Here is a 24993-nt window from a genome sequence, read left to right on the forward strand (position 1 = left end):
TGCCATCACCGACTCAGTCCAATTATTTTGGAGGAACATATTCCATTTCTCCCAACCTTGATTTTTATTCTCGGGAGATCTCTAATTAGTTGCAGTACTCTACACATTGCTGTCCACAGGAGACGAGTTGAAACGGAGTAATGGAGGAAGGGGGAACATTAAACCTTAGCAGGCGATGCAGACAAATGACAGAGCAGCCACTCGAGAGGCTGTGCAGAAAACATCATGATGTACGGTGTCGCCATAGACCTCTGCAGGATGTGTGAGACAGAGCGGAGGTGGATGTGTCGCCTCAGTTTATTGTGAAGACAATGTAAGTCAGACGCCGACGGAAACCAGGGGATCATCTGCAAAATGATTCCAGCAAAACACTTTACAGAGACAAAGAATATATGTTTTTCCTGAAGTCGTCTTTCGAATTGTATGCCTTTAGACTTTCTATGGGCATTGCTGCTGTTTGGCAGCGAATGAGGCGTGAATATGAAGTAGCTCCGTCCTCGTCACTCCATTACCTGCACTCTGTGCTGCTCATTACAGCCTCTTCCCCCTGGGAGTGCAGGCATCACATGCACTCTGACTGCAGGGCCATTGTGCTGGATTACATTATGATACTGTTCCTTGTTGCTCCCCCCTGAATGTGTATATAGGTAGAGCACTTTAGCTCGAATAGCAATGTGCAGAGCATTTAAAATCACACTATATACACTGTATTCCTTATATATAAGACGGTCAGTAAAATTGGAAAGAATTCAGATGCCTTAAGTTTTCACATTTTGTGTAGTAGCATTTTCTTATGGAGACCACTGTGCTCTCAGGGTCCTTCAATGCATCAGATTTTTTTATCCTGAGCTCTGCAGGCAGCTCTTTGGATTTCGTGGCTTGGTTTTTTGCTGTAATGTGCTTTGTAAGCGGTGATACGTTATGTCCACTGAAGGGTTTCCTTTCAAAATAATGTCCAAACAGTTGGGTTTACCACTGACGGACTCAAATCAAGGTGTAGAAACATCTTCAAGAGAAATAGGAGCCACCAGAGCAAAGCAAAGCTTCTAAAGTGTGTGTCTGTGATATTTCTGTTTTTATTTTTTAATTCAGCTGTATATGTGTCATTGATTAATTATTATTTAACCTCTTGAAACAAGAGTCTTTCTTGAATCGTGTCATTTGAAAGAGTTATTGAGGTATAAAAGTATAAAAGTTGTAATTAACGCAGAAAAGAATAATCAGAGGGAAATTCAGAAAACAATTTCATACAAAAAGATCTTGAATTTTCCTGTAATAACTCTCAGATGCACCTTCTCCTCTGTGGGAACTTCTGCTCAACAGGCTTGTCTCTGTTCCAGCATAATAATTCATCTGTGCACAAACCGAGGCCCATAAATAAACGGTTCACACAGTTCGGTATGGAAGAACTTTTTTGGCCACAATCCCACTTAATTCCTGCAGGATGAAGAATGGAGGCTGTCACAGCAGAATATTAATGCCCCAAGTATTTGAATAAAATGTCACATCAGGGTGTAATGTTTGGTTATCCTGAGCTAGAACATGAAATATGCATGTGGAAATACACTGAGCTGCTCAGCGTTGGAGCATTATTCACCGAGCATGAAGACAGAGCAGGGGGAAGCCATTTTTAATTCAAGTCCTGTGCTCCAATGCTCAAACCTGTAAATCCTGCAAAGGTAATATTCATCTTCATGACTCCGCCTCCCTGCTGGAAACAATCACACAGATGATGTTCACTGTGAGGGCGTGTGACAGCGTGTTGCTCTTCATAACCACAGAAAAACACGTCTCCGGTAACGACAACCAACAAACTTTAGTCGTCTGTGAACGGCCCGAAGGGAAACAGATGAATCTCTACCAACACCCGCTCCTGCAAAGTCCTCATTTTATCCAAACGACAGAGTGATGGTGCTTCTCTCCGTCGAGCTGAGTGCAGTCGGATGTTCCCTGGTGCCCTCTCTCCTGCAGGCGCTGACAGCCCTTATAGCCGCCTGCAGCTGTTACAGTCGTGGCGAGCCAATTTCCTCCAGCCTGAAAGCTTCAGAGTTCATTTGGAAATTAGCTGCAATTCGCTAACTGAGGGGAAAGTGTTCCTTTATGTGCATTGAAGTTTAAATTGGAAAAATAACTGCCCTTGAATGAGACCACGTACTCGACTTCAACCTATTTAGCATTTAAAATATTCAAGAACACTAAATGATTAAAACATACTCACAAGGAGATGTAGGGAAGTATTTTTAATGCATAATGAACTTCAACATTCACCCAATGACTGCAAAATGGTAAATTGTCTTTTTTACATTTGATGGTTTTTGTACAGATTAAATAAATGAGAAATCATCTTTAGAGGAGATGGTGGACTTTGTTACATTTCAACCAAGCAAGGCCTGTTTCCTTCTATTTCCAGTCTTTATAAAAACTCAATGTGCTTTACTGTACTTTATTTAAGTAAAAGATATGAGTGTCTTCCACCACTGGTTAATGATCTGATTCTTCTGAGCCAAACTGGTACAACTGGTTTCCCTACATCAAGTCAAATCCGTCAGTGTGGATGTGACGCGGGGACGCGACCAGGTGACCTCACACTTCAAAACTGTGCAGCCGAGCCCTGCAGCGGCCTGTGGCCCGTTTCTGCCTCTGACACGCAAGAGCCCAGAAAACAGGCAAAAAGAAAAACCATTAAATCTGAGTCAGATATAAAAAAAGAAGAGGAGTCATTATAACAGAAACCCCTGAGATGAACCTCACAGTAAATAGATTACAGAGGGAAAAGACGTGTGTGAAAAACAATCACTTTTCAGCCTCAACTCAGAGAAAGATTTTATTCAAAAGCCATAGATGGAATAATGACTTGCAAAGAATGAAGCCCCAGACTGGGAGAGCAGGAAACATAATAACCAGAGTGAGTGTAACTGCACATTTAGAGTGTTCCTCTCTGCTGGGATCGGCCTCAGCACACAGCACGTCGGCTGATTTACCCAACGTGTGTGTGGAGGCCGGATCCTGGACACTGCATTGGATCTGGAACCGATGCATCTTCAGCGGAGGTGGATCTGCTGACGGCCCGCGTGTAAGAAGGATGGAATGAATCACACATGTGCTTAAACGTGTGTCCCTGCTGTAGATCACACTAACAGTTTTCTCACCAGAGAGCAGGCTCCATTAAAAAGGCGATTCCTCTCAAAGATTACCACGGCTACAAGATGTGTGATTTATGGTGAGGCCTGGACACAGAGGCTTGTGTATATTAATTTGTTTTATAGCTGTTTCATCGTGGAAGTGGATGGGTATTCACCCTCTGTTGCCATCACCATTTAGCATATTTCCTATGTCATATTTGCAGCTTCAGCTGAAGGAGATAATCTCATTCCGCTGCAGAGCAGGATGAAGGAAATGTAGATGAGCTTCCCACCACTGTGTGTGTTGAGGAGATAGAATATATATTTATATATATATTTACATATGGGTGTGTGACTGTGCTGTAGTGAGAAAAATGAATTCAAGTTTAGATTTTCTGATTATGCAGCAGCTGGATATTTAAGAGCACATCAATGAAAAGGAAAGGTGCAAATATATTTTAGTTGGTTTACTGTCATTTACTCATCAAGTGGGACTGAACTGTTTTATCTGGCCTGTAAAGTGCCATATTAATACATTTCATTATTATTACTACAGGGTTTGTCAAGCCCTGATGTTTTGTCTTTTTTGTATTTTGTGGTTTTGTGGTCCAACAATATAAAATTTGGTTTATGAATTTTTACAAAACCTTAAGTGTTTTTCAAAATGTTGTTGTGTTTTGTGAAGGGTTGTTGTCTTTTCGCGAAATGGGGTGTTTTGTGAAATATTGTGATTTTGAAATGTTGGGTTTTGTGAAATGTTGCTGGGATTTGAACCTTGGGGCCAACGTTGAGTGTAGTAGATGTACAAAGTAGAAAGTATCATCAAATGAAAACACATTAATTAACTTAAGGATATATTTTCACTTTATTTACATATAGGAGTCAGACACTGCTGATGAGAAACGGAACGGATCAACAAATTATGTGAAATTATAATAATAATCAGTAATATTTTGTATGGCTATAGACAGACCTGCTTCACTGATGGAGTATATTTGTATAACGGCAGCTCTGCTTGGAACCTGATGGCTCATCTGAACACACAGAGTCCTGAAGGTCAAACAGAAACCATGCAGGGTTGGATTTTATCATGCAGCCACTTTTTTTTAAATCACTCAATCAACCTTTTTGCATTGGTTTCCACTTTTTTGTGGTGGGTGGGGGGGGACATATAGTCTGTTTAAATAGATCTCCACCGTCCCCTGGTGGACACAGGAGGTAATGGGCCTCCTGGGCGCACGAGAGGAAGGCGAAGTTGCAGATGTGGGAATTGGCATTTCCAGATGTTTGATTGAATTATTCAGAGAAATGCGTCCTCGCCAAACAGTAACAGACACGTCAGTGACATGAGCATGTGTTTTTTTAATATTAATACATTTTAAGGATTTATAATAAAACTGTTTTAAGAAAGGCTTTTGATGGGGATGAAAACAAATAAGAATTTAACACATATCTGCGTAATTTACTTGGGTGGAAATGATCCAAATGGCAGAAAGTTAATGCGTCATCAAACAAATAGATCAGTAATAAATAGTAGACATCTCAGCATCATCCGTCCTGCAGGAGCTGATGTGTGTGTCTCTGTGCACATTGTGTTCTGGTCGTTCGTGCACGGGCGCACAGAAGAAAAAAAAAATCTCTTCACATTTGCAGGGGACGCATGCGCGCAGGAGAAACCAACTGGTTTGTGTCAAGTCGAGGCAGACGGATGTGATCGAGCCAAAAAATCACCTGTATTCATGCATTCATGGTGACACAGTGAGTACACGGTTATCTGTGATTTGTGTAGACAACGTAGGTCTCTGGCAACCATTATTTAAAAGGAGAAAATCCTCACGTGTGTGCGTAATTTGTGGAGAATCAGGCGGATGATTTCAGGATCCAGTGAGGAGCATCTTTATCTGGATTTTTCCAGCGAGCAGAAATATGAGGATTCATGTTGGACAATTCCTCCACAATATGATCTGTATAAGAATATGAATTGATGTTCAAAATGGTGTAACGATCCGCAGATATTCTGCTTTTTGGCCTTAAAGAATACAAAATCTGCCTGCGCTGCAAATTATCAGCTTTACCGATCAAATAATTTCATTATGCGTCTATAAATGGCTGCACGCTGCTTGCTTTAGGGAGAATCGACTGTGCGTGTGTGTGCGTGTGCGTGTGCGTGTGCGTGTGCGTGTGTGTGTATCCTCCGGAGGATGCGACTGATGGATGCGATGGCTGCGGTGCAAGAGTAACGCCTTGTCGCTATCATTGCTGCTCATCCCTCACAGACAGAGAGAGGAGGAGAGAGGAAGAGTGGGGAGGAGAAGATGAGGGAGGAGAGAGGATGGAGGATAGAGGATGTAGGAGGAGAGAGGAGGAGAAACTGGGAGAGAGGATGGAGGAGGAGAGAGGAGGAGAAGATGGGGAAGGAAGGAGGATAGAGGAGAAATTTGGAGAGAGGTGGAGAGAGGATGGATGAAGAGAGAGGAGGAGAAATTGGGAGAGAGGAGGAGAGAGGATGGAGGAGAGAGGATGGAGAAGAGAGGTTGGAGGAGAGAAGATGAAGAGTAGAGGATGGAGCAGAGAGGATGGAGGAGAGAGGATGGAGAGGAGAGGATGTAGAGGTGGTTTTGTTATGATCTCGAGCTGTTGCACTGAGTTATCAGAACCTCAACACACCACACTTTCTATTATTATTACTATTGATTGCTGAAGTTGACCCCCATGCGTCACGACCCTTCATTCCTCAACACACGACTTCCAACGCCTCAAACCGCGTTCAAACATTTTCAGCAGATAAGAATTCACAGGATTTCAGAAAGACTCGGGCCTGGATCTCCACGCCTCCTGTCAGATCTTTAATCTGGTGTGATTTCTTGGACTGTGATGTCGAGATGCTCCGGCTTAATGCGGTAATAATCTTCCAGTGAATCCTCCGCCCCCCCTCTCTCTCTCTGTCTCTCTCTCTCTCTCTCTCTCTCTCTCGTCTTCTCGGTTGCAGTCCATGGGCTCAGAGCGGCAGGAGATGCGAAAGAGACAGATGCAGGTTCATCAGGAAGCAGCTGCCAGTGTCCTCCAAGCGCGCCACAGAATGGGAAACACCCCCACCAACGCCTCAAACGCCTGCTGCTTCTGCTGGTGCTGCTGCTGTAGCTGCTCCTGGTAACCACACACACACACACACACACACACACACACACACACACACACACACACACACACACACACACACACACATGCATGCAGCCAGGGCCGGATCTGGGAGGCAGGTGGTCCAAGGCACAGGGGTGGGAGAGGGGACCAATGGCGTAATTTCTGTATTCCGTATAAGAAATATCCGTCGTCCTCCACTCGTCGATTGTTGACTGGACACATTCTGGGGTTGAAATTATGGTTTCCAGTCATCACCCAACCGCCCATTATCAGAATTCTTAATACATCCTGAAATTCGGAGGAGCTGTGCGAGTCAGTTGCTGAGGACATTTTCAGTAACTTTTCCTGTCAGCTCCCAGAGGAGAATGTCCGAGTGATTCCATGTGAGAATACAGGTGGAAAATGTCCGGACACATTCTCAGTGAGCGAGTGCGCGTGTTGATGACGTTTCCAACACGCGAGGGACACAAAACTGGAAATATATAAATAAGATGTCAACATGGAAAGATGACGAGATTCAAGAGCTTTTGGCGTTAAGGGCAGACATGTATACGTCATGTCCTGCCTCCTGCATGATCTACTGAGGCTCCACCCCTCACCTGAACGCTCCGGACATTTTCCTGTTGTTATGAAAGTGTCTGACCAGGACAATCTCCTGCTGCATTCTAAATATGTTAAAGGGAAACTCCAGATAATCTCCGAACCAATTTCCAGACATTTTCCGCAGCATATTGCTGTTTTTACTTATATTTCAATATCAATTATCAATGCATGTGCACAAGGTTTGATTTTCAAGCATATTGCAGCTCATCAGTGCAGCAAGTCCGTAGATGCAGTGATGCAGAATTTAGACTCTTGCATGTATGCTTTGGAAAATGTTGGCATTAAATTGGAGCGTGGGAATTCTTCCTCTCTGTGCGGTTGTTACGTGAGACCGATATCACTCCTTGCTCTCATTCAGCATCTCAATGGAGGATGCATCTTCCCTTTCGGCCTCCATCCCCACACCATGACCCCAGGAAAACCGTTTGCCGGGGTCCCGGGACCCAGCTCATTAGACGGAGGCCTCGGGGGTCTTAATCTGCTTTGGAGTTATCAACCGTTTACTCGAGCGTCCTCTGAGCTCAGCCAACCTGTTGTGTGCAGAACGCGGCCGAGGTAATTCACTCCACCGGGGATGAGTAATAGGTTTTGTCTGTACATCTACGTGGATTCCGTCTAATCGTTGCGCAGCTACAACGGCCACCTTCCCAGATGGGGCGGCTCACAGCGGACCCTCACCCGAACCAATTAGTCCACAGCCAGCTGCTACATGAGGTGTTGGGAACATTTTAATTACGCAAAGTGTTCCCCCACAGGACGAGGTGGACAGTTGACACACTTACCTAAATTTGCAAATGCTCCCGGTGGATCATCCAGGATCTACTGGAGCTGTTGTGTTCATTTGAATGTGGAGCAAACAACATATAGAACACGCAGGGTCTCCGCCAAGTTGGAAGAGAGAAAATCAATGTGAGCGATTGATTCTCATCACAGGGCGGCACGGTGGAACAGTGGTTGGCACTCTCACCTCACAAGAAGAAAGTTACCAGTTGTGGAGTTTGTATGTTTTCTCACAGTCTTCCGGCACGTTGGGGTTAATTGGAAACTCAATTAAAAAATGTGAGAGTGAATGGTTGCTTGTGTCTGTGTGTTGACCCTGCGATACACTTTGAGGTTGTACAAAAAATGGTTTTGGTTGACAGAATTATGTCATTTTCCATTTTGACCTCCTTAACGGGGACGGCACGGTGGTACAGTGGTCAGCCGTGTGTGGTCGGTTCGGCTTGGGTCTTTCTGTGTGGAGTTTGCATGTTGTCCCGATGTCTGTGTGGGTTTTCTACTCCAGGCTTCCTCCCACAGTCCAAGAAATGCAGATTGGGGTTAGGTTGATACTCTAAATTGATGATACTTGTTGGCCCTGCTGGCGACCTGTCCAGGGTCTCACCCATATCCGCTGGGATTGGCTCCAGCTCCCCCCACGGCCCTTAAGAGGATCAGGGGATAGATAATGGGTGGATGGATCCCTTCAATGATCATGAGACCCAAACGGACCCACGAGGGTGCAATGTTGTAATGTGTCCACTAATTATCGGCCATGCAGTGAAATACAGATACTGCAAACAACTTTAATTGTTATTTTTAGTTAGAAAATCTGACATTTAAAGCACTCTGGGGGGGCTATTTTTAATTGGTGGGAAAATCAAATCTCCTTTTTGACAAGTTACTTTAAATATCTTCAAGAAGCTCTCACTGTGTTTCTTCCTCCAGTTTGACTGTTCGAAGTGAAGATGAGACAGTTCAAAGATCCACGTTTGAACGTAGGACAGAGGGAATAACTAACTGTGAAGAAAGGTAAACGGATAAACACTTCAAATCCTCCCTCAAATCTCCATAAACATCAGGAGAAGTAAATAACAATGAACCTTTGTGTTTGAAGCCCTAAACCTACTCTGGACGATGCCCGCTCCTGGACCATCTCATTTGAGAGGGTGATGAAAAGTGCGGCGGGTCGCGGCAGCTTCAGGCAGTTCCTGCGGACGGAGTTCAGCGAGGAGAACATGATGTTCTGGCTCGCGTGTGAGGAACTGAAGAAGGAGACCAACAAGACTGTGGTGGAGGAGAAGGTCCGTCAAATATACGAGGACTTCATCTCCATCCTTTCCCCTAAAGAGGTGAGGGAGGAAGACTGTGAGGTCAACTGGTTGGGAGGGGGGAAATGGGACCTTTGAGCCATTCTTTCCAAACTTTAAAATGTTCTGTCGATCAACTAATTGATTTCCATACTTGGCTCTATATAATGTTTGCATATAATTGATCACTCATCTCCCCATCTTCTCCAGGTGAGTTTGGATTCTCGCGTCCGGGAAGTGATAAACCGCAACATGCTGGAGCCGACCTCGCACACGTTCGACGACGCCCAGCAGCAGATCTACACGCTGATGCAGAGAGACTCGTACCCGCGCTTCATAAACTCGTCAGAGTACACGGATCTGCTGAAGAGCCTGGAGGAGCCCCCCCCTGAGCCCTAGACCCTCCACTGCCAGCACACACTTAGCTTTTCAAAATGGCGCATGCGTCCCCCACCCACCCGAAGGAGTTTTGTGTTCTGCTATTTAAAGAAAGACAGACAGGAAAATGAACACTTCTTTGTCCGGCTGTAACTGCTGTTTATTACACATGATTAGCTTTTCCAAAACCCTCGGAAACAAACAAGGACTAATGCTCGGTCCGTTACTTGTTTGAAAACATATCTATATTTTTATATATTCCCTAGCGCTTGTATTGCACTTTTCTACCTTGTTTAATGAGGGAAAGCATGTATCTGTGAGCACTGCATTTGTATTTAGGTATATTGTGAGCCTTAATGCATATCCAGTTCTTGTAGAAGCTAGTAGTTAAACAGTAATTTAAGAAGAAGGAAAGTGCCTTGGAATAAGATCCTCTACACTCGCACCTTCGGTCTGACGTGAACGGTGCGACAACGACTTCACATGTTGGTGCTTTCAGCTCTTCACAAAGAAATACATTTTTACGTCTCAACGAGCTGATTAACCCGGAAAAATAGATCGTCTGTGTGTTTCAATACTGTGATATTAGTCAAACTATATTTAAATTAAACATAACAGGGAGATATCAACTGAATACGTGACCACGACCACTGATATATTTGTGTATTTAAAAAAAAATGACTTTGTGTGAAATAGTTATTTGAAATTCTCACAACTTCAATAAAGCACAATCGTATGTTGTTTTCGCCGTCATGTGTTGTGAATATTCACAAAAATCTACTACTGTAGCTCTTATTATGGTAAAATACATTATTTGACATGTTTATTACATGGATTGCACATTAAGCTGATTTTATATTACACTTTTATCTGCATATGGGCTGTTTTCAAGTCATTAATTTTGAGATTTTTTTAACTGAATATTCTGAGTAATAGGTCGCCAATCGTAAATTTTGTTTTGTTTTGTGTTTTAGAAAATACTGATCGTGTTACAAAAAGCCCAAGTTCATGTGTTCGAGTTGTTGTTCACTGACAAATTTAAAAACTATTCAAGTTACAATAATTAAAAACAGGATATATTAAAATCTGAGTAGATAGATTAATGCCATGATTCATTGTGCTTCTTAATCTCCTAATAAACTCACTTCAATAATACTAAAAATACACAAGATTGACTAAAACATTTTAACAACAGGCCATTTATTTTAAGATAGTAAGTAATAAACCATAAAGTGTAGCCCTAGTTATTCCAGTACATGTGTTCTGCAGTTAATGGCTTGTCTCGATGGCGAATAGCTTTAAAATCAAGCAACTAAAGTTACTCTACTGTAACACTGAGATATCGTGTGTGGCTCCAGGTCAGGACGCAGCATCGTTTCAGTCGTGCTTCTCCCGAGCGAACGGGAAGCAGCTCCCAGTCTCGTCTGGCTCGATGAGTAGCAGCGTGGTTTTTATTGTCAGATAAGTCGGTGGTTCCAAAAGTCCTCGAGTCACAATGGAGTCGCATCCATAGGACTCTGAAGGTGTTGTGCGTTTGTACAGATTCTCCCCGAGTTCATTCGTCGCTGATGGAAGGAAGCTGCTTCTCGATGAACCGTTTGACATCCACCATTTCCTGCAGAGATACAGAAGGAAATCAAAATATACATTTAAATTCACTGAATCTGTATTTTTATTTGAATCTGAACCATATTGCAAACACTCATAAATAAAAATAATACATTTTATCAAGATCCATGAATTATTCTCTGAGAAATTAAGGAAAGAAATAAAATAAATAAATAACATCCTATCTAACAATGTTACAGAAAGTGAAAAAGGAAAATCCTGCATGTGGAGTCATTTCATAGAGATTAGATGAGTAGTTTTAGCTCAATCCTGCTAATTTACAAACAAACGCAGACGAAAACGAAACCTTCTCAGCGGAAGTAACAAAACACAGAATGCAAATAGACGTCCAAGCTGAAGACGGGACTTTCCCCTCACCCACCTCTGGACAGGCGCTGTGAGGTAGTCCTCGGTACGACTTGAAGGTGACGTTGGCAGGATTGATGAGACTTTTCATCTTCTCCGACGTCTGGGTGCCGAACATAAAGGGGACCAGGGGGTCGGCATCTCCGTGGCATTGTAACACATGCATGTCCTTGTTAGCACTGTGGGCAGACGCCTGAGAGCAGAAGAGATTAGGATTATTCATATCATCTGATTATGACAGATTATGACTTGGCCAAGAGACATCACTAAAAAGGAATACTTTAATATTCTGGTATAATATCTAAATAGCTTCTCAAGAATTTGCATTTAAGAAAATAAACCTCTTAAAACAGGTGCAGATGCATCATCATGCTTTTATTGTTTTACCTGAGGGAAGGAGTTGCGCAGAGGAAGCCAGCAGCTCAGAGCGACCACTCCTGCAAGTTTCTGCTGAGTTGTCAGAGCCGTGTAGAGAGACAACGCTCCACCCTTGAAAAATAAACCAACACAACATGACACAACTCTCCACATCTTATTATCAACAGAGACAACAAGTATAAAACATCACAACAGCAAAGAATGGAGACGATTTTAGTTTCATACTGCGTATTAAAAACAAGCCCCCCCGACTGCTATAATCTATTATTTCATCATTTAGAACTAATTTCAGTTTTGTCCACTTGCACATGTAATCGAATGTGTGTATTGCTGCACAAAAGCAACGCTGCCAGCTCATGTGTTGACCTTGTGGTCGAATCTAAAAGGAATCGCTCAGGGGGTTGTGTGCCAAAATATTTCTTGGCCAGGCTCAACAACAACATCATCTCTACTGGTTGTCTAGCAACAGCAAAGAAGCAAGAAATAGTCCCACATATAATCCACTGCGGAGGTGAAATGCTGCAAGATTTCTGCACAGATAAAACAAACAAGATGTAGTTTGCTAATTAATGAGCTGTGAGGGGCCGGTAGGTTGATTTTGTGAAAGTTAGGACAGAGCCAGGCCAGATGTTTACCTCTGTTTCCAGATCAATCTACCCAGATGTCGGCTGTAGCATCATATTTAATGGACAGACATGAGAATGGTTTTAATCTTGTCATCTAACTCACACTCAGAAAGGGGATTAAGCATATTACCCAAAATGTTGAACTGTTATTTGGCTCTTACACGTAATTTCTACCAGGCCTTTAATTCCACTCATTAAAATTCTGTTTTAAATCACGTGCTTTGATTTAACCCTCACTAACTTTTTCAGATATGCATGTATATTTGAGTCCGCTTGTTGAGAAGTGTAGTTATGTATCTGTTCGATTTGGTTATTTAAATACATTATGCACATAAGCGGTGAATCACAGTAAAACAGAAAACGGTGTTATGTAACGCATCATCTGCGCACATGCCACACTTACCTGTGAAAAACCACCCAGGATAATTCTGTGTGAAGGAATTCCATTCCTCACCTCTTGGTCTATCAAGGCTTTAACTGTGAAAAACACAACTTCTTAAAGCAAAATGCTGCACTTCCGTGACACGTACACAAAGTTTCAATGGATTTTATGCACGTACGGTTCTCTGATGCTCTTTTGATACCACTCGCGTCTTCATCTGCGTCGGGGCTCAACCCGTAGATATCAAACCTGTAAGTGAGAAATCAAACGTGAGGGTCAACGTGTATGTAACAACTTTACAGTCAAATATGTTTGAATCCCTCGACACTCACCAGGAAGGCATGGACATTCTCATGTTCAGAGAAACAGGCATGGTGGGACTGCAACCATCGGAGACAAGAAACATCACGATTTAGGTTAGCTGCACAAAACAGACTGTAAAGACAGCGTCAACAATAAACATTGAATAAAGCAATGAATTAACGATCTTTAAAGACTTTTTCCAAGACTCCCCGCTGGTGGGAACACTCACGCGTGTGGACAGATGTATTTCACATGTGGTATCCTGATGCCTGCGAAAGCCTCTGCCCAGCCATGCCTGTCAAAACGGAGATCAAACCCATTTCAGTACAGTTCGTTGAGGAAGGATTTCAAATACCAAAATATAAGTATTCTACGTGTACAATGGGCCATTTCATAATACATAGATATATTGTTTTATTTCTGTCATGCCAATACATTTAGCCCATCAATTTCTATTCTCACATTATATTACTGGATCAATATGACTAATTAATTTATGTGTACTTGACTTAAGTGTTGCCGCTGGTTAAGGTTAAGTGGGTGTATTTGAAATACTTGTTGGCTAGCTGTGAATTTCCCTCCTAGAATTATGTCTTAATCTGCCACTGCCTTTTTTTAAATCAAATAATTACTAATTTCTAACACAGCAACGTTACTTTCACTCATTTATTTATTTCCTATTTGATCCATTAAATTTGTATCCTCCATGTAATTCCTCTTAATTTATTTTTAAATCATCTTTTCTTTGTATTGTGTTAGTTGTGTTGCATTTAACACAGGAATGTCCTAGTTTGGGATCAATAATCTACGTCTATCTATCCATCCATCTTATGTAAGACCCTTTGACATCTAAATCTCTTATATTATTAATCTGATTCTGCAAAGAAACTAGAAAACAAAGTATGAATCTTGTATAACTATTGTACATTATTGTTCCATCTGTAAGTCACAGGTACAAGTTATTTCTGCGGTAGAAAGAAGATGCAGCTCTCACCCAGTATCACCGAGGCCATGCAGAAATATCACCTGTAAATAGAAACACAGGTTCAGCAGTGTGTGTGTGTGTGTGTGTGTGTGTGTGTGAGCATGTGTGTAGCATGTGAAGCTAACAGCTGTTGTGGCATGGTATAAAAACAAATGACAGCACGTGTGCACGCGGGGGTCTCACCGCCGCAGTGGCTTTGCGGGCAGCAGGCACGATGGCAGGTAAAGGCGCTGACATGTTGTTGCCGCACATGCAGCGCGCAGGCTGCGGGTGCGTGGAGAGAAGTTAGCCGCTGTTAGCCAACCACGTAAACCCCCCCCACCTCCACCACCACCAAACAACTGTCACCCGCGGGTCCGCCTCGCGCGCTCCCACTCTCCCCGGACACCGAACAGCTGGAGCGTGGCCCCGGAGATGGAGGTCTGCGTCCTGCCGGCCTCGCTGCAGCTCGGGCGGGTTGAGGGTTCGGGTTCGTCCGGAGGTTCCGAGCAGAACCACAAACAGTCCGTGGATCAGTGGAACCGAGACTCACGAGCGGAACAGACTCACCTCCTAGCCCCACCCCCTGCGCGGCCTGATTGGCTGCCTCCAGAGGTCGTTCGGGAATGGAGGGCTGCGATTGGTTGACTTGGACTGTCAATGAGGTGCGCTTTAGTTAAATCCCCAACAATAACAGCAGAGCGCAAAACCATGAGATTATACATCAATACGAGTATTAAACAACAAAAATAAATATTAAACATAAGCATTAGACTCTTTAACTTGAATACACGTTTTAGCATCTAAGTATATTGCATTGGGTCTGTGTACTACGGTTGCCGAGAGAGCTCAACGCACTGCAAATAGCGATAATGACACCGGAAATGTTTCCAGGGGACACAAAAGAGTGATGAACCTGGCTGTAGTTCAATGCACACCACTGACAGGTAGCAGACTGAACTACAGCCAAGTTCGTCACTTTTTGGGGTCCCCTGGAAACATTTCCGGTGTCATTCTCGCAATTTGCATCGAGTTTCTGTATTCGCACGTGTTGTCACTTTTCTCTGCACATGTGTTTTGTCAAATTGATTTTTCACGTGTTTTTCCTATTCGCGTGTGTTTTCTTAATTCGCTGTGCGTTGAGTTTACCCATAAAGTAATTCTATTTGTTTTTCTACTTTTATAACACTAACATTTAATGATACTCAACAAAAGTCAAATAAATCCGAACAACAAACACTCCACAGTAGAATTGGAGTGTCTGCTCTTATTCTGAAAACGTCGCCTTGCGGACAACAAGTACTTCCGCTCCCCCCCCTGTCACGTGACCCCGGTGTCCTTGCCTTAGCAGCACTGACATGTGAGCAGCACAGACATGTCTGTCCCTAAACTACCCGGAGCCAAAGCTTTAGGTGTTTTACAAACCTTACCGCGGATCACTCTGGCGAACTTGCGGCCTGAGCCCGGATCCAAAAAGGAGGTAAAGCTCTTATGTTCCCACCTCTGTTGTCTGATTGTCTTTAGCAGGCAGGCTAATGCTAGCATCGCCCGTTAGCCTGTTTCCCCCAGTGAATGGTTAAAAACAACACCGCTCGTGTTTTGTGCTGCAGGACAGACGCAGGGGCCGAGGACAACATGGGGGCAACAGGAGCGGCAGAGGACACAAGGGAGAGCGGCAGAGAGGGAACCGGCCCCGGCTGGGCTTCGAGGGAGGACAGACCCCCTTCTACCTGGTGATCCCCAAATATGGCTTCAATGAAGGACACAGGTAAACACCGGCTGTCCCACCTCTACCAGTGACGTGTGATTGGGTTCAATGTTATTACAAGTGAGACAAATACATATTAAAAGTGCTGTCAGATGTGTGAATGCTACACGTGATTATATGCATCCAACGTTTTGAATCACCAGGAACCAGGAGCAGTTCCTGTTATAACATTAATCTCTTATCCTAGACGTGCATTGTCCAAAATGACACATGTCACTTAAATAAACTTCAGACCTAACTCCTGGTAACTGTCATGATGCATCTGTCAGCGACAACATGACAAGTGCACAACAAACCTGTGTTTGTGGAGCAGTAGCAAAATGTTATATTCACCCAAATGAATCAAAGGGTTGGACAGAAAGAGGAAAGGTTAAGTTTATACCATGTAACTAATTCACATTAATAATAATAATAACCTTTTATTTCTAACTCGATATTTTGTTATTTCTCTTACTCGAGTTTACTGCCTTTTAAATAAACAAGCCAACGTCACGCAGCACAGTGTTGTAGTTCAGTACTGCATCAGTGGACGTATATGAAAGAAGAGGTTGTTTTGTTTCTTTCAATGAACTTCTTTTGAATGACTTCATGAATTTAACCTGTCATGTATTTCTTTTTGTTTGTCTTCTTCTTCAGTCGCCGTCCTCAGTACCAGCCTCTGTCTCTGAGACGTCTGCAGTACCTGATTGATTTGGGACGAGTGGACACGACCCAGCCCATAGACCTGACACAGCTGGTCAATGGCAGAGGCGTGACGATACAGCCTCTGAAGAGGGACTATGGAGTCCAGCTTGTTGATGAGGTAAAGGCTGTATGATTGGAGCATGTTGTTGATCATGGACATTTCCCACTAGCGTCATGGCTCATAGGAGTTTAACAAAGTATCAAAACATCACATAACCTTTACTCTAATCTCTCAAAGCTGTTAAAGTGCTTTTTGGTTTAAACAGAAGAAACACAGATAGAACAGGTCTTCAACTGTAGGCTCTTTTGATCATCTTGTGCCAGAAGGTGGCGCCACACGACAGCCTTGTCCCTGTGATGGACACAGATCAAGATGTGGTTGTTGACCCCTGTTTTGTTTTTTTTTCTCACCCTGCTCACTTTTTCACTTCACATGTGTTTGTTGTGTTCTAGGGTGCCAGTAAGTTTGCTGCAAAAATCCACATTGAGGTTCAGAGAGCTTCTGAAGGAGCCATCGCTGCTATCGAGAGGAACGGAGGCGTCATCACGACCAGTTTCTACGACCCTATTAGTCTCGGTAATTAATTAATCATCAGTCTTGTTCACTCACTCATCTTGTAGCGTTTTTAAAACCGATGCTTAACATGTATTTTCACTTTTACAGGCATCCTCATCAAGCCGGTGCCGTTCTTCTTGCGTGGGCAGCCTATTCCAAAGCGAATGTTACCGGGACAGGAAATGGTCCAGTACTACATGGATGCTGAGAACCGCGGTTACATGGCGGACCCGGAGAAGATCCAGCAGGCCCGGTTAGCCCTGGCACAGAAGTATGGATATATTTTGCCAGACATTTCAAAGGATGAACTGTATCACATGCTCTCCATGAGGAAGGATGTACGACAGATCTTCTTTGGCCTCGCTCCCGGCTGGGTCGTGAACATGTCGGAGAAGAAGATACTGAAACCCACCGATGAGAAACTGCTTAAATATTACAGTTCATAAGTGTGAGGGGTAAAGTTGTACATTAAAATCTGAGTTTTGCATATTAAAAAACATGTGAAGTATAAGATATGTGTCCATTTTATATAAAAAAATGTGGAAAATCAGCATTTTGTGTTTTAAGTGTTGTCATTAAACTTTATCTTGAAAACTACATTTCCCAATATATTAGTGTTTGGATGGATTTAATTTTTGGTGTTTTAAGTTCTTGGACAATATATCTACAATATGTTTGATCCCACATTCACAAGCATTATTTTCGAGTGGCCGACATCTGACAACCCCATGTCGTAGCATGACCCGGGGCCCGTGCTGCATGATGGAAGGAACGTGAACTGTAACAGGTGAGGGGGAAATAAGGAAAATAAGATAACTCAAAGAATGAAAACAGGAAACAGATGCCTGCTGATGTGTGTTACTTGCGAAATGAGTTGCCTAGGCCCGAGAAGGGGAGTTTGAAATTAGTCATAGGCAGCTGTATCCTGGTGTGGACGTTCAAAAGATCCCTCTCCCCCTCCTCTCGGAACACAATCACAGGCAAACACATATATACAAACTTCACCCGGTTATGCGTTAGGAGACATAAATTGACATGAGGAAATGTTGCTGCTTTGATATTGAATGGTATCACACAGAAGAAACACTTATTCTTAATGTGGTGTTCATGATACTCGCAATATTCACACGATCACTGAGTATAAATATATTAAATCAGAGCCAGGCTGTTGAAATACTATATCTCATTGAGATTATTCTGCGATATCACACTCAACACTTGAATTTACACCTTCCCTGCATCAGAATATGTTGGTGTGTGTTGTTTGCGTGGATTATGACCCCCCCCCCGTATTTGAACTCTCCATTATGGCCGTGTTTATTTTCTGAAGTCCAAATGGCACACTCGCTATAAATAACTTGGTATTTTACGCTGATATTGTCTTAAGCAACGCTGCCATAGAATTTGTGCTGGTATAAAAACATTTTATCAAAGGAAGCATATGTTTGTGTGTGGGTGTGTGTGTGTGTGTGTGTGTGTATGTGAGACCACGAGCATTGTGTTTCTATACAAAGTCCCCATGTTTAGCACAAATTAAAAGAGACGTGACAGGAATAAGCTTGTGAGCTAAATATAATGAGTTGAAAATAAATATGTTTTTCATCCAAAACTGAATTTAAAAGGTTAATCTCTTGGAGCATTTGCCAAAGTTCATAATGTTCTGCCGCCGTGTCAAAGGTCAGGCTTTGATGGCTTTGCTGGTGGTTCCCTGAACGTTTTCCTGATTCTCAAGTATCTAATAAACTACACAAGAGGTGGATACATACACAGGCGTCCCTGCCAGGAAAACCAGCCCAAATCCTTACAGCATAATACTTTAAATAAATCACGCCACAGGAAAGAAACAGCACAATCATTGTTTATGGCAGAACTACGGGGCTTATCTTCAAAGCAGCAGATCCTTTTGAATTTGTATCAGGTCTCAGACGAGCAGAAGAGAGAAAGAGAGCGTGTTTGCGGAGGGAGAGGCACATACGTCGGCTCTTTGTGGTCCGCAGAGAGAGTTTGCATAAAAAGAATCAAAAGAAATTGAATCAAGAATCAGTTCCGGTCTGGAACACAGCCCTTCACTTTAGCTTAAAAAGATTTGTCAGTCTGTTTTGGGCTGGAATTTTATCTCAGGTTTCTGCTGCAAATAATCTAATGTCTGAGTCTAACCAGTTCACACTATTTAATTAAACATTCAGGCTGCTGCTGCTGCTGGAGCTGAACAGGCCTGGTTGTTGTGGTTATCTGCTGCCTTGAATGAGCCGTTTAAGACAGACACGGATATCATGGAGTCTCACAGGTCTCAGTCTAGTTCCAGTTAATAATTAGGGCTAATTACAGCTAAACGCTGGCCCTCGTTCTCCTCTGTCTGCCGAGGAGAGACGTGTGGCCCAGGTCTGGGATCAAGGTCAGACTCACGCATGACTTACAGGCCGAGCTCAAGACGATTCGCCCCCGGAAACACTGATGTAAGAAAATTTCTGTTGCCAAAGCTCGGCTGCCTGGACAATAAAAGATGTGAAAGACTTATTCAGTTCCTCAGATAAGACTCTTATCAGCAGCCGGCGTAGAATACAATTCCTACTCTACAAAGAAGAGTGCTGCTTTTCAGCTGGAGTGGAGCTTTACCTCATCAGACAGCTGAGATAGAATTAGACCGTGACAGAGAGCGCGGTGGAAGAAGTGATTTGTTCTTGCGACTCATTTCATTTCCTTCGCTTCTGAGCACAAAGAACATTTAATCAACGTATCTGCAGATGTGTCAGTTTCCTCCAGCAGGTTAATTTACAACTGCAGTTCAGACCAGTGAAGTGACAGGTAAAGAAATGATTAAAACACTGAGCTGCATATGACACAGTATTAATAAGATTCTAGGCAAATTCATATTTTAATTGAAACATAAACATATCTACAACTGTATTCAATAATATAATTATACTTCCAGGCAATGGGGTGGGTGATGGGATCTGAAGAGGTGTGATCTGTTTGTGATTTCATATTTTATCAGGAAAATAAAAACATTTCAGCAGTTGATCTCATTGATCGTTAAAACTGTCCATCACACGTTGAAAGAGCAATTCATTTTCCATCTTTCTAAAAACCCTCGAATCATTAAATGTAAAAACAAACATTAAAATAACTTGGCTCCTTTAAAATATTTAATTTAGTAATCCCATTTCTCACCCTAATATAAAAACATTTCATGCCATATTTTGTTTTATTTATTATGTTATTTCTATAATGTATATACCATATACCTATTTAACATTATTTACATGACTTTATCTGTCATTCTCACATTCTCTGTTGTATTGTGATGAACTCATGTCATATTTGATGATGCATATTTTACCTCATGTAAAAGACAAACCAAAGGTCAAAGGTCATGTGTAATAACAGTTTGTTTTATCGCTGTAAAATTCCAAAACACGCAGGTTATTCTTTTTGACAATAAGGAAAGCTGTGAATTAGTGACAAAGATTAATGATGAAAATTGAGAGAATGGATTGACTGAAGGACGTGTAGCACCCAAAACAGCTGTTTGTTATTTCTATGTGACTGAAAATATAAATTAAAACTTAAGTATAAAAATAAGGAAAAGCCGTAAATCCTCTCATTTGTATGAAGCAGGAAATAAGACAAGTTAATCATTTTTGATTGATTGATTATCTGATCGATTGATTATCAAAATGTGCCGTTGACAGTAACTGACTGTTTTATAAGTGACGTAACAAGAATAAAACCAATGCAGATGTGGGACCGTCCTCCTGCCTTGTGTCTTTTTGCTGCACCCTGCACGTTGCACCACCTGTGGGCCTGTGTAAGTCTTGAGTGTTGAGCTGTGTTTGAAGTCTGGCTGAGCCGGGGGCCTGTTATCTGCATTCAGAGGTGGGGGGGCGTCATTGTGTTCCGCTAATGAGGCCACATTAAGCCTGTCTACTCCAGGGGGCATGTAATCCTCTCAGCTGGCCTGACGTAGGTGAGGGCCGGGCAGGGCGCTGTTTACACGGGGAGTGTGGAGGCTAGCACTCTGGACCCGGCAAGCCTCGGTTTATATCTGCTCAAACATGTGATTAAGAAGGGGGTCTCAGACCACTGCATAGAATGGTGTCTGAGTGATGACAGAGTATATCTTGATGCTGGCCTGCTGTGCCCATACAATACAACACAATGCAATACAGTCCCTCGCTGCGAAGATCACGGTCACATGAGACAACACTGTTATATCCCCCTCACACCTTCCAGCCATGAAACAATGCAGCTCCTTATGAATGAGCCACTGTAAGGAAAGTCGGTGGGATGGCGCTGGAGGCAGGTTGGCATACAGTGCTTCATTATCAGAGGTCGAGAAGACGCCGACCTCCTGCCTGTACACTCCAGCAGCTCCCTTCCGGAAAGTCCATGCACCAAACATCCAAATACAAGATCCGTAAAGGACAGAGGTGAAGTGTTGGGCAACATCTCAGGGAGAATAAGCTCCATGCAACACCTTGAAATCCAAACTCAGGTGATCCAGCACAAGGGCAGAACATCCAGCATGTGAGGAGCTCGGAATCCAGCCAACGTTCAACCCAGACGTCTTCCAGAGCAGCCAGGGATCCACGAGGGCCCAAGTCGTCCCAACACGAGGATGAAGTGTCTGTCTTCCTGCAGGTCCACAGCTCTACCTGTGCCCGGCTCCACCGTCAATGATCCTCAGCGAAGGAGGAGAGGAGTGTCCATATATATGAGTTCTGTCCAATACAATGGCACATTGTGATCACAAAGCTGCAGAGAACAATCCCTATTCAGAAAAGCATAGTGGCCATTCAGCTGCAGCACTCGATGGGACAATGCAATGATACCCTACTGTCCTCTCACAGATTAGGATTCATTAAGAGGAACAGAATAAAGGACCAATCACACCCAAAATAAAACTTTATAAACATCCTGCTGGTGATTTAAGACACAAAATGAACGTAACATCCAAACTTTCTGTCCAGATATGAGAATTACAAACACTGTCTAATATTTACTCAACTCCCAGAGAGGCTCAGTCGAAACCAACGTTATTGTTTTCACGCTGCGTCCTTCAAGCTAATTGATTAAATCCATTAGCGCTTTTCACAGCGCATTGGAGCGTGCGTCAAGGTTTAACACCGGGATGTGGATTCAACCTCTAATTCTGACAACCTGCGAAAAAAGAGGGATTCAACCCCACCACCACTCACACAAGCCCAGACACCGATGGTTCATTTAGGATCATTTCTAATAAAGAAATAAAGTTATTAACGAGGCTGGGTTTATTGATTTCCTTTGATTTTTTAATTATCTTTCCTTCAAAGCCACACGTCGGTTTATCAGTCCCCAGCGATGCCGGAGGGTTTAAGTCAAAGCTCAGTTTAAAGAACACGCGTTTAATCGCTTCTCGTATTGAATCTGCCACAGTCTTGATTAAGATCAAGCTCCATTAATCCTGCGTGATGTACTCAACACTCCGCGGGGTCAAAGTCCAAAAATGCTGCAGAACAAGAACATTCCTGCAGACTTTATTCAAACACACATGTTTCAAAAGGCTTCCTGCAACTTTCTGATGCTTAAAAAGTTGTGAGATTAAACTTCAATCTGCAGGAAACACTGATTTTCCCTCGTGCGTAAACGCAACTCTGCTCCAAACCACACCACACTACACACCGGGTGTTTACAATGTGAAGAGGCCGCATAAGTGATTCTCCTGCCGGGGACAAAGCTGTGCAGGTGCGGGTAAATCACCGAGGCACCGCTCCGGTCCGTGTATATTGCAGAATTTAACGTCGCCGCCGTCTGCGTAATGACATCCATTGTTCGCCCGGTGTTTAGTCATCAGGGCCGGAGGGCAAATATTCATTGAAACCATAGAGAGGAAGCGAGCACCTGTAACTGCGTCCTGTCACATTCAGGAGGGATCACACGCCTCAGGAGTTTCTGCAGAGTGGATACACAACATTTACAATTACCCTGATGTCATTACGGGTCAATATTCATGTGTTATGAGACTATACGTTAAATAAACTGTAGTGTTTCTGTGATAATGTCACTGCACTGTTTGATAATAAACACAGTAAATATGAGTGTTGAATAAATGTTTTTTTTTTCTGAATTAAAAATGTTTAAAATCCCGAAATCTGTCAATGTATGTATATTTTTTTTATTTCTAATCATATATATGGCATATTATGTTTTATTCCTTTTATTTTGTGTTTAATTCTTATTGCTGTGGAACTGTGGATTAGCAAAGTAAGAATGTCATGGTTTTTACTGTACGTCAATAAAACCTTTCAATCTTGGATTTTAAAGTTTTTCTGTGAGCTTCATTTATTTTTTATATTTATATTATTTTGTGTTTAAACTAATATTGTGTGTCAATTGAGGACTAGCAATTGAGTACTGGCAAAGTAAGCGCATATATGACTAAAAACACTTTTCAATCTTGAATTTAAAAGTTTCCAATAAGCTCCACTAATTTTAAATAACCCATGAACTGTTGAAAACTGAAACTTATCCATGTTAGGCTGTATATTGCTGTGTTTAATCGTATTGCTGTGTGTAATCATATTTTAGAGGACTAGCAAAGTGAGCATTTCGAGGGTTTTTCACAGTAAACATGACAATAAAGACTTAATTCCACGTTTTTTTTCTGTATAAACAGTAATAAAGACTCTTTGGTTTGATTTTTAAAGTTTTCCTTTGTGCTGCATTGATTATAAATAACACGCGAGCTGTCAGAAGCGAATGGTGCCTGTTAGCCTGAGCGAGGGGAACAAAGTGCCAACAGTCATCCTCTATTAGTTTCTGTGAGTCTGAATCTCATTTGAATACACTTTGATCCGGGACTCTGCTGCAGGGAGACACTTCTATTTCTTCTTCTTCTTCTTCTTCTTCTTCAGAGTAATAACTCCAGCACAGCTAACGAGCCTCTTTCTCTCTCCTTCTCTGTGATGTGCTGAGGATGAAGCGATCACGCCCCTCACCTATCAGGTTTTTTTGTGTGTTGGGCAAATATTTGTGCGCGGTAATCGTGTAGTAAACGCGCCTTGATCATGTTTGTTTCAGTCGTGTAAAGTGAACTCTGATAGAGACAGAGGATGGCCGATAAGAGCCGAGAGCCACGATGTAATTAGTAACCAGCGCTGCCTCAGAAAACTTTGATATTCGCCTATCAATACCTGCCTATCAGGGGCTATTGATTAGATTCCTTCTCTCTGATCTGATTTATTCCTAATATGCTTTTTTATGCTTTAAGAGGATCAAACATATAACTCGTACTTTATTCTCCTCAATGCAAGTCCCACGTGTCAGGAACCTGGAGAATGAATGGTCCAAATACAAACTTCATTTATTATTTGTTAATTTAGATAAGATAAAACATGATCTAACAAGTAAATAATGATACAAAATAATAATAAATGTACATTTATATGGTACCTTTCACGACACAGTTAGTACAATGTGCTTTATGAGTTTAAAATAAAAAGGAATTGAAGGTAAACAATAGGAAAAAGTTAAAATGCAGAAATAATTTAATTTAATTTAAGATAATTAACATTCAATTTGAAGATCGAACAGCTAAAGAGCACAGATACAGAAATAAAACATGTATGATTCCAGAATTTACATCCATTAGACTACTTTGGATTTATATCATATAATAAAACATTGAATATAACTTTGTTTTTTATAAGTTTTATCAAACAGTTCCTCTGACTTCTCGTTTATTCAGACCCTAAATGCGTAAATCTGGTGCCACGAGGTCTGAATCTCAATCAGGAGATTCAATTACTTGTTGATTGTTGAAAATGACATAAGAGTCTGTAGTTGTGGTTTATTACAGACTCTCAACTCCCATCTGAAGTTTCGTGGGATCGTGGGCTGGGGCGTCACTTGGGGCCTATCGCCGATCCGAGGAAACACCTGGAATTCACACCTAAAATCCTCCTGGCCTCCTATTGGTGGAGCTGCAGCATATATCCGGGCCCGTGCATCCCAGCAAGGTAGGATGACAGCGGCCTGCAGCCCAGACATCATCACCACAGTCCGGT

At 42.4% G+C, this 24993-nt stretch overlaps 3 protein-coding genes across 3 annotated transcripts; 2 read left to right on the forward strand and 1 right to left on the reverse strand.

The window, feature by feature from the left end:
- The first annotated feature begins 4747 nt into the window (after positions 1-4747).
- LOC118098610 (regulator of G-protein signaling 20) lies at positions 4748-9393 on the forward strand. The gene is made up of 5 exons (XM_035142617.2): positions 4748-4880; positions 6112-6272; positions 8574-8657; positions 8743-8977; positions 9146-9393. The coding sequence occupies exons 2-5, from the start codon at positions 6115-6117 to the stop codon at positions 9332-9334; spliced, it is 666 nt and encodes a 221-aa protein (XP_034998508.1). The 5' UTR covers positions 4748-4880; positions 6112-6114; the 3' UTR covers positions 9335-9393.
- A 715-nt stretch (positions 9394-10108) lies between these two features.
- On the reverse strand, positions 10109-14538 carry lypla1 (lysophospholipase 1). The gene is made up of 9 exons (XM_035142616.2): positions 14145-14538; positions 13971-14002; positions 13206-13271; positions 13006-13053; positions 12852-12922; positions 12695-12768; positions 11675-11776; positions 11304-11480; positions 10109-10928 (listed from the first exon to the last, which is right to left on the reverse strand). The coding sequence occupies exons 1-9, from the start codon at positions 14211-14213 to the stop codon at positions 10869-10871; spliced, it is 699 nt and encodes a 232-aa protein (XP_034998507.1). The 5' UTR covers positions 14214-14538; the 3' UTR covers positions 10109-10868.
- Positions 14539-15232: 694 nt separating this feature from the next.
- On the forward strand, positions 15233-17545 carry mrpl15 (mitochondrial ribosomal protein L15). The gene is made up of 5 exons (XM_035142615.2): positions 15233-15420; positions 15551-15708; positions 16345-16510; positions 16846-16969; positions 17057-17545. Exons 1-5 carry the CDS (start codon positions 15316-15318, stop codon positions 17392-17394), a joined length of 891 nt encoding a protein of 296 aa, XP_034998506.1. The 5' UTR covers positions 15233-15315; the 3' UTR covers positions 17395-17545.
- The last annotated feature ends 7448 nt before the right edge of the window (positions 17546-24993 follow it).

The sequence above is a fragment of the Hippoglossus stenolepis genome, chromosome 19 (assembly GCF_022539355.2).
Source record: "Hippoglossus stenolepis isolate QCI-W04-F060 chromosome 19, HSTE1.2, whole genome shotgun sequence".
In the NCBI taxonomy this organism is placed as follows: Eukaryota; Metazoa; Chordata; class Actinopteri; order Pleuronectiformes; family Pleuronectidae; genus Hippoglossus; species Hippoglossus stenolepis.

Excerpts from the sequence above, each read along its gene's own strand:
- LOC118098610 (XM_035142617.2), top strand. The coding sequence starts at position 6,115 with ATGGGCTCAGAGCGGCAGGAGATGCGAAAGAGACAGATGCAGGTTCAT. Across the intron at positions 6,273-8,573 it reads TGCTGCTGTAGCTGCTCCTG|TTTGACTGTTCGAAGTGAAG; the intron begins GTAACCACACAC and ends TTCTTCCTCCAG. Across the intron at positions 8,658-8,742 it reads ATAACTAACTGTGAAGAAAG|CCCTAAACCTACTCTGGACG; the intron begins GTAAACGGATAA and ends TTGTGTTTGAAG.
- lypla1 (XM_035142616.2), bottom strand. The coding sequence starts at position 14,213 with ATGTGCGGCAACAACATGTCAGCGCCTTTACCTGCCATCGTGCCTGCT. Across the intron at positions 12,923-13,005 it reads AGAATGTCCATGCCTTCCTG|GTTTGATATCTACGGGTTGA; the intron begins GTGAGTGTCGAG and ends TCTCACTTACAG. Across the intron at positions 10,929-11,303 it reads CTCACAGCGCCTGTCCAGAG|GAAATGGTGGATGTCAAACG; the intron begins GTGGGTGAGGGG and ends GTATCTCTGCAG.
- mrpl15 (XM_035142615.2), top strand. The coding sequence starts at position 15,316 with ATGTCTGTCCCTAAACTACCCGGAGCCAAAGCTTTAGGTGTTTTACAA. Across the intron at positions 15,709-16,344 it reads GGCTTCAATGAAGGACACAG|TCGCCGTCCTCAGTACCAGC; the intron begins GTAAACACCGGC and ends CTTCTTCTTCAG. Across the intron at positions 16,970-17,056 it reads CTACGACCCTATTAGTCTCG|GCATCCTCATCAAGCCGGTG; the intron begins GTAATTAATTAA and ends TCACTTTTACAG.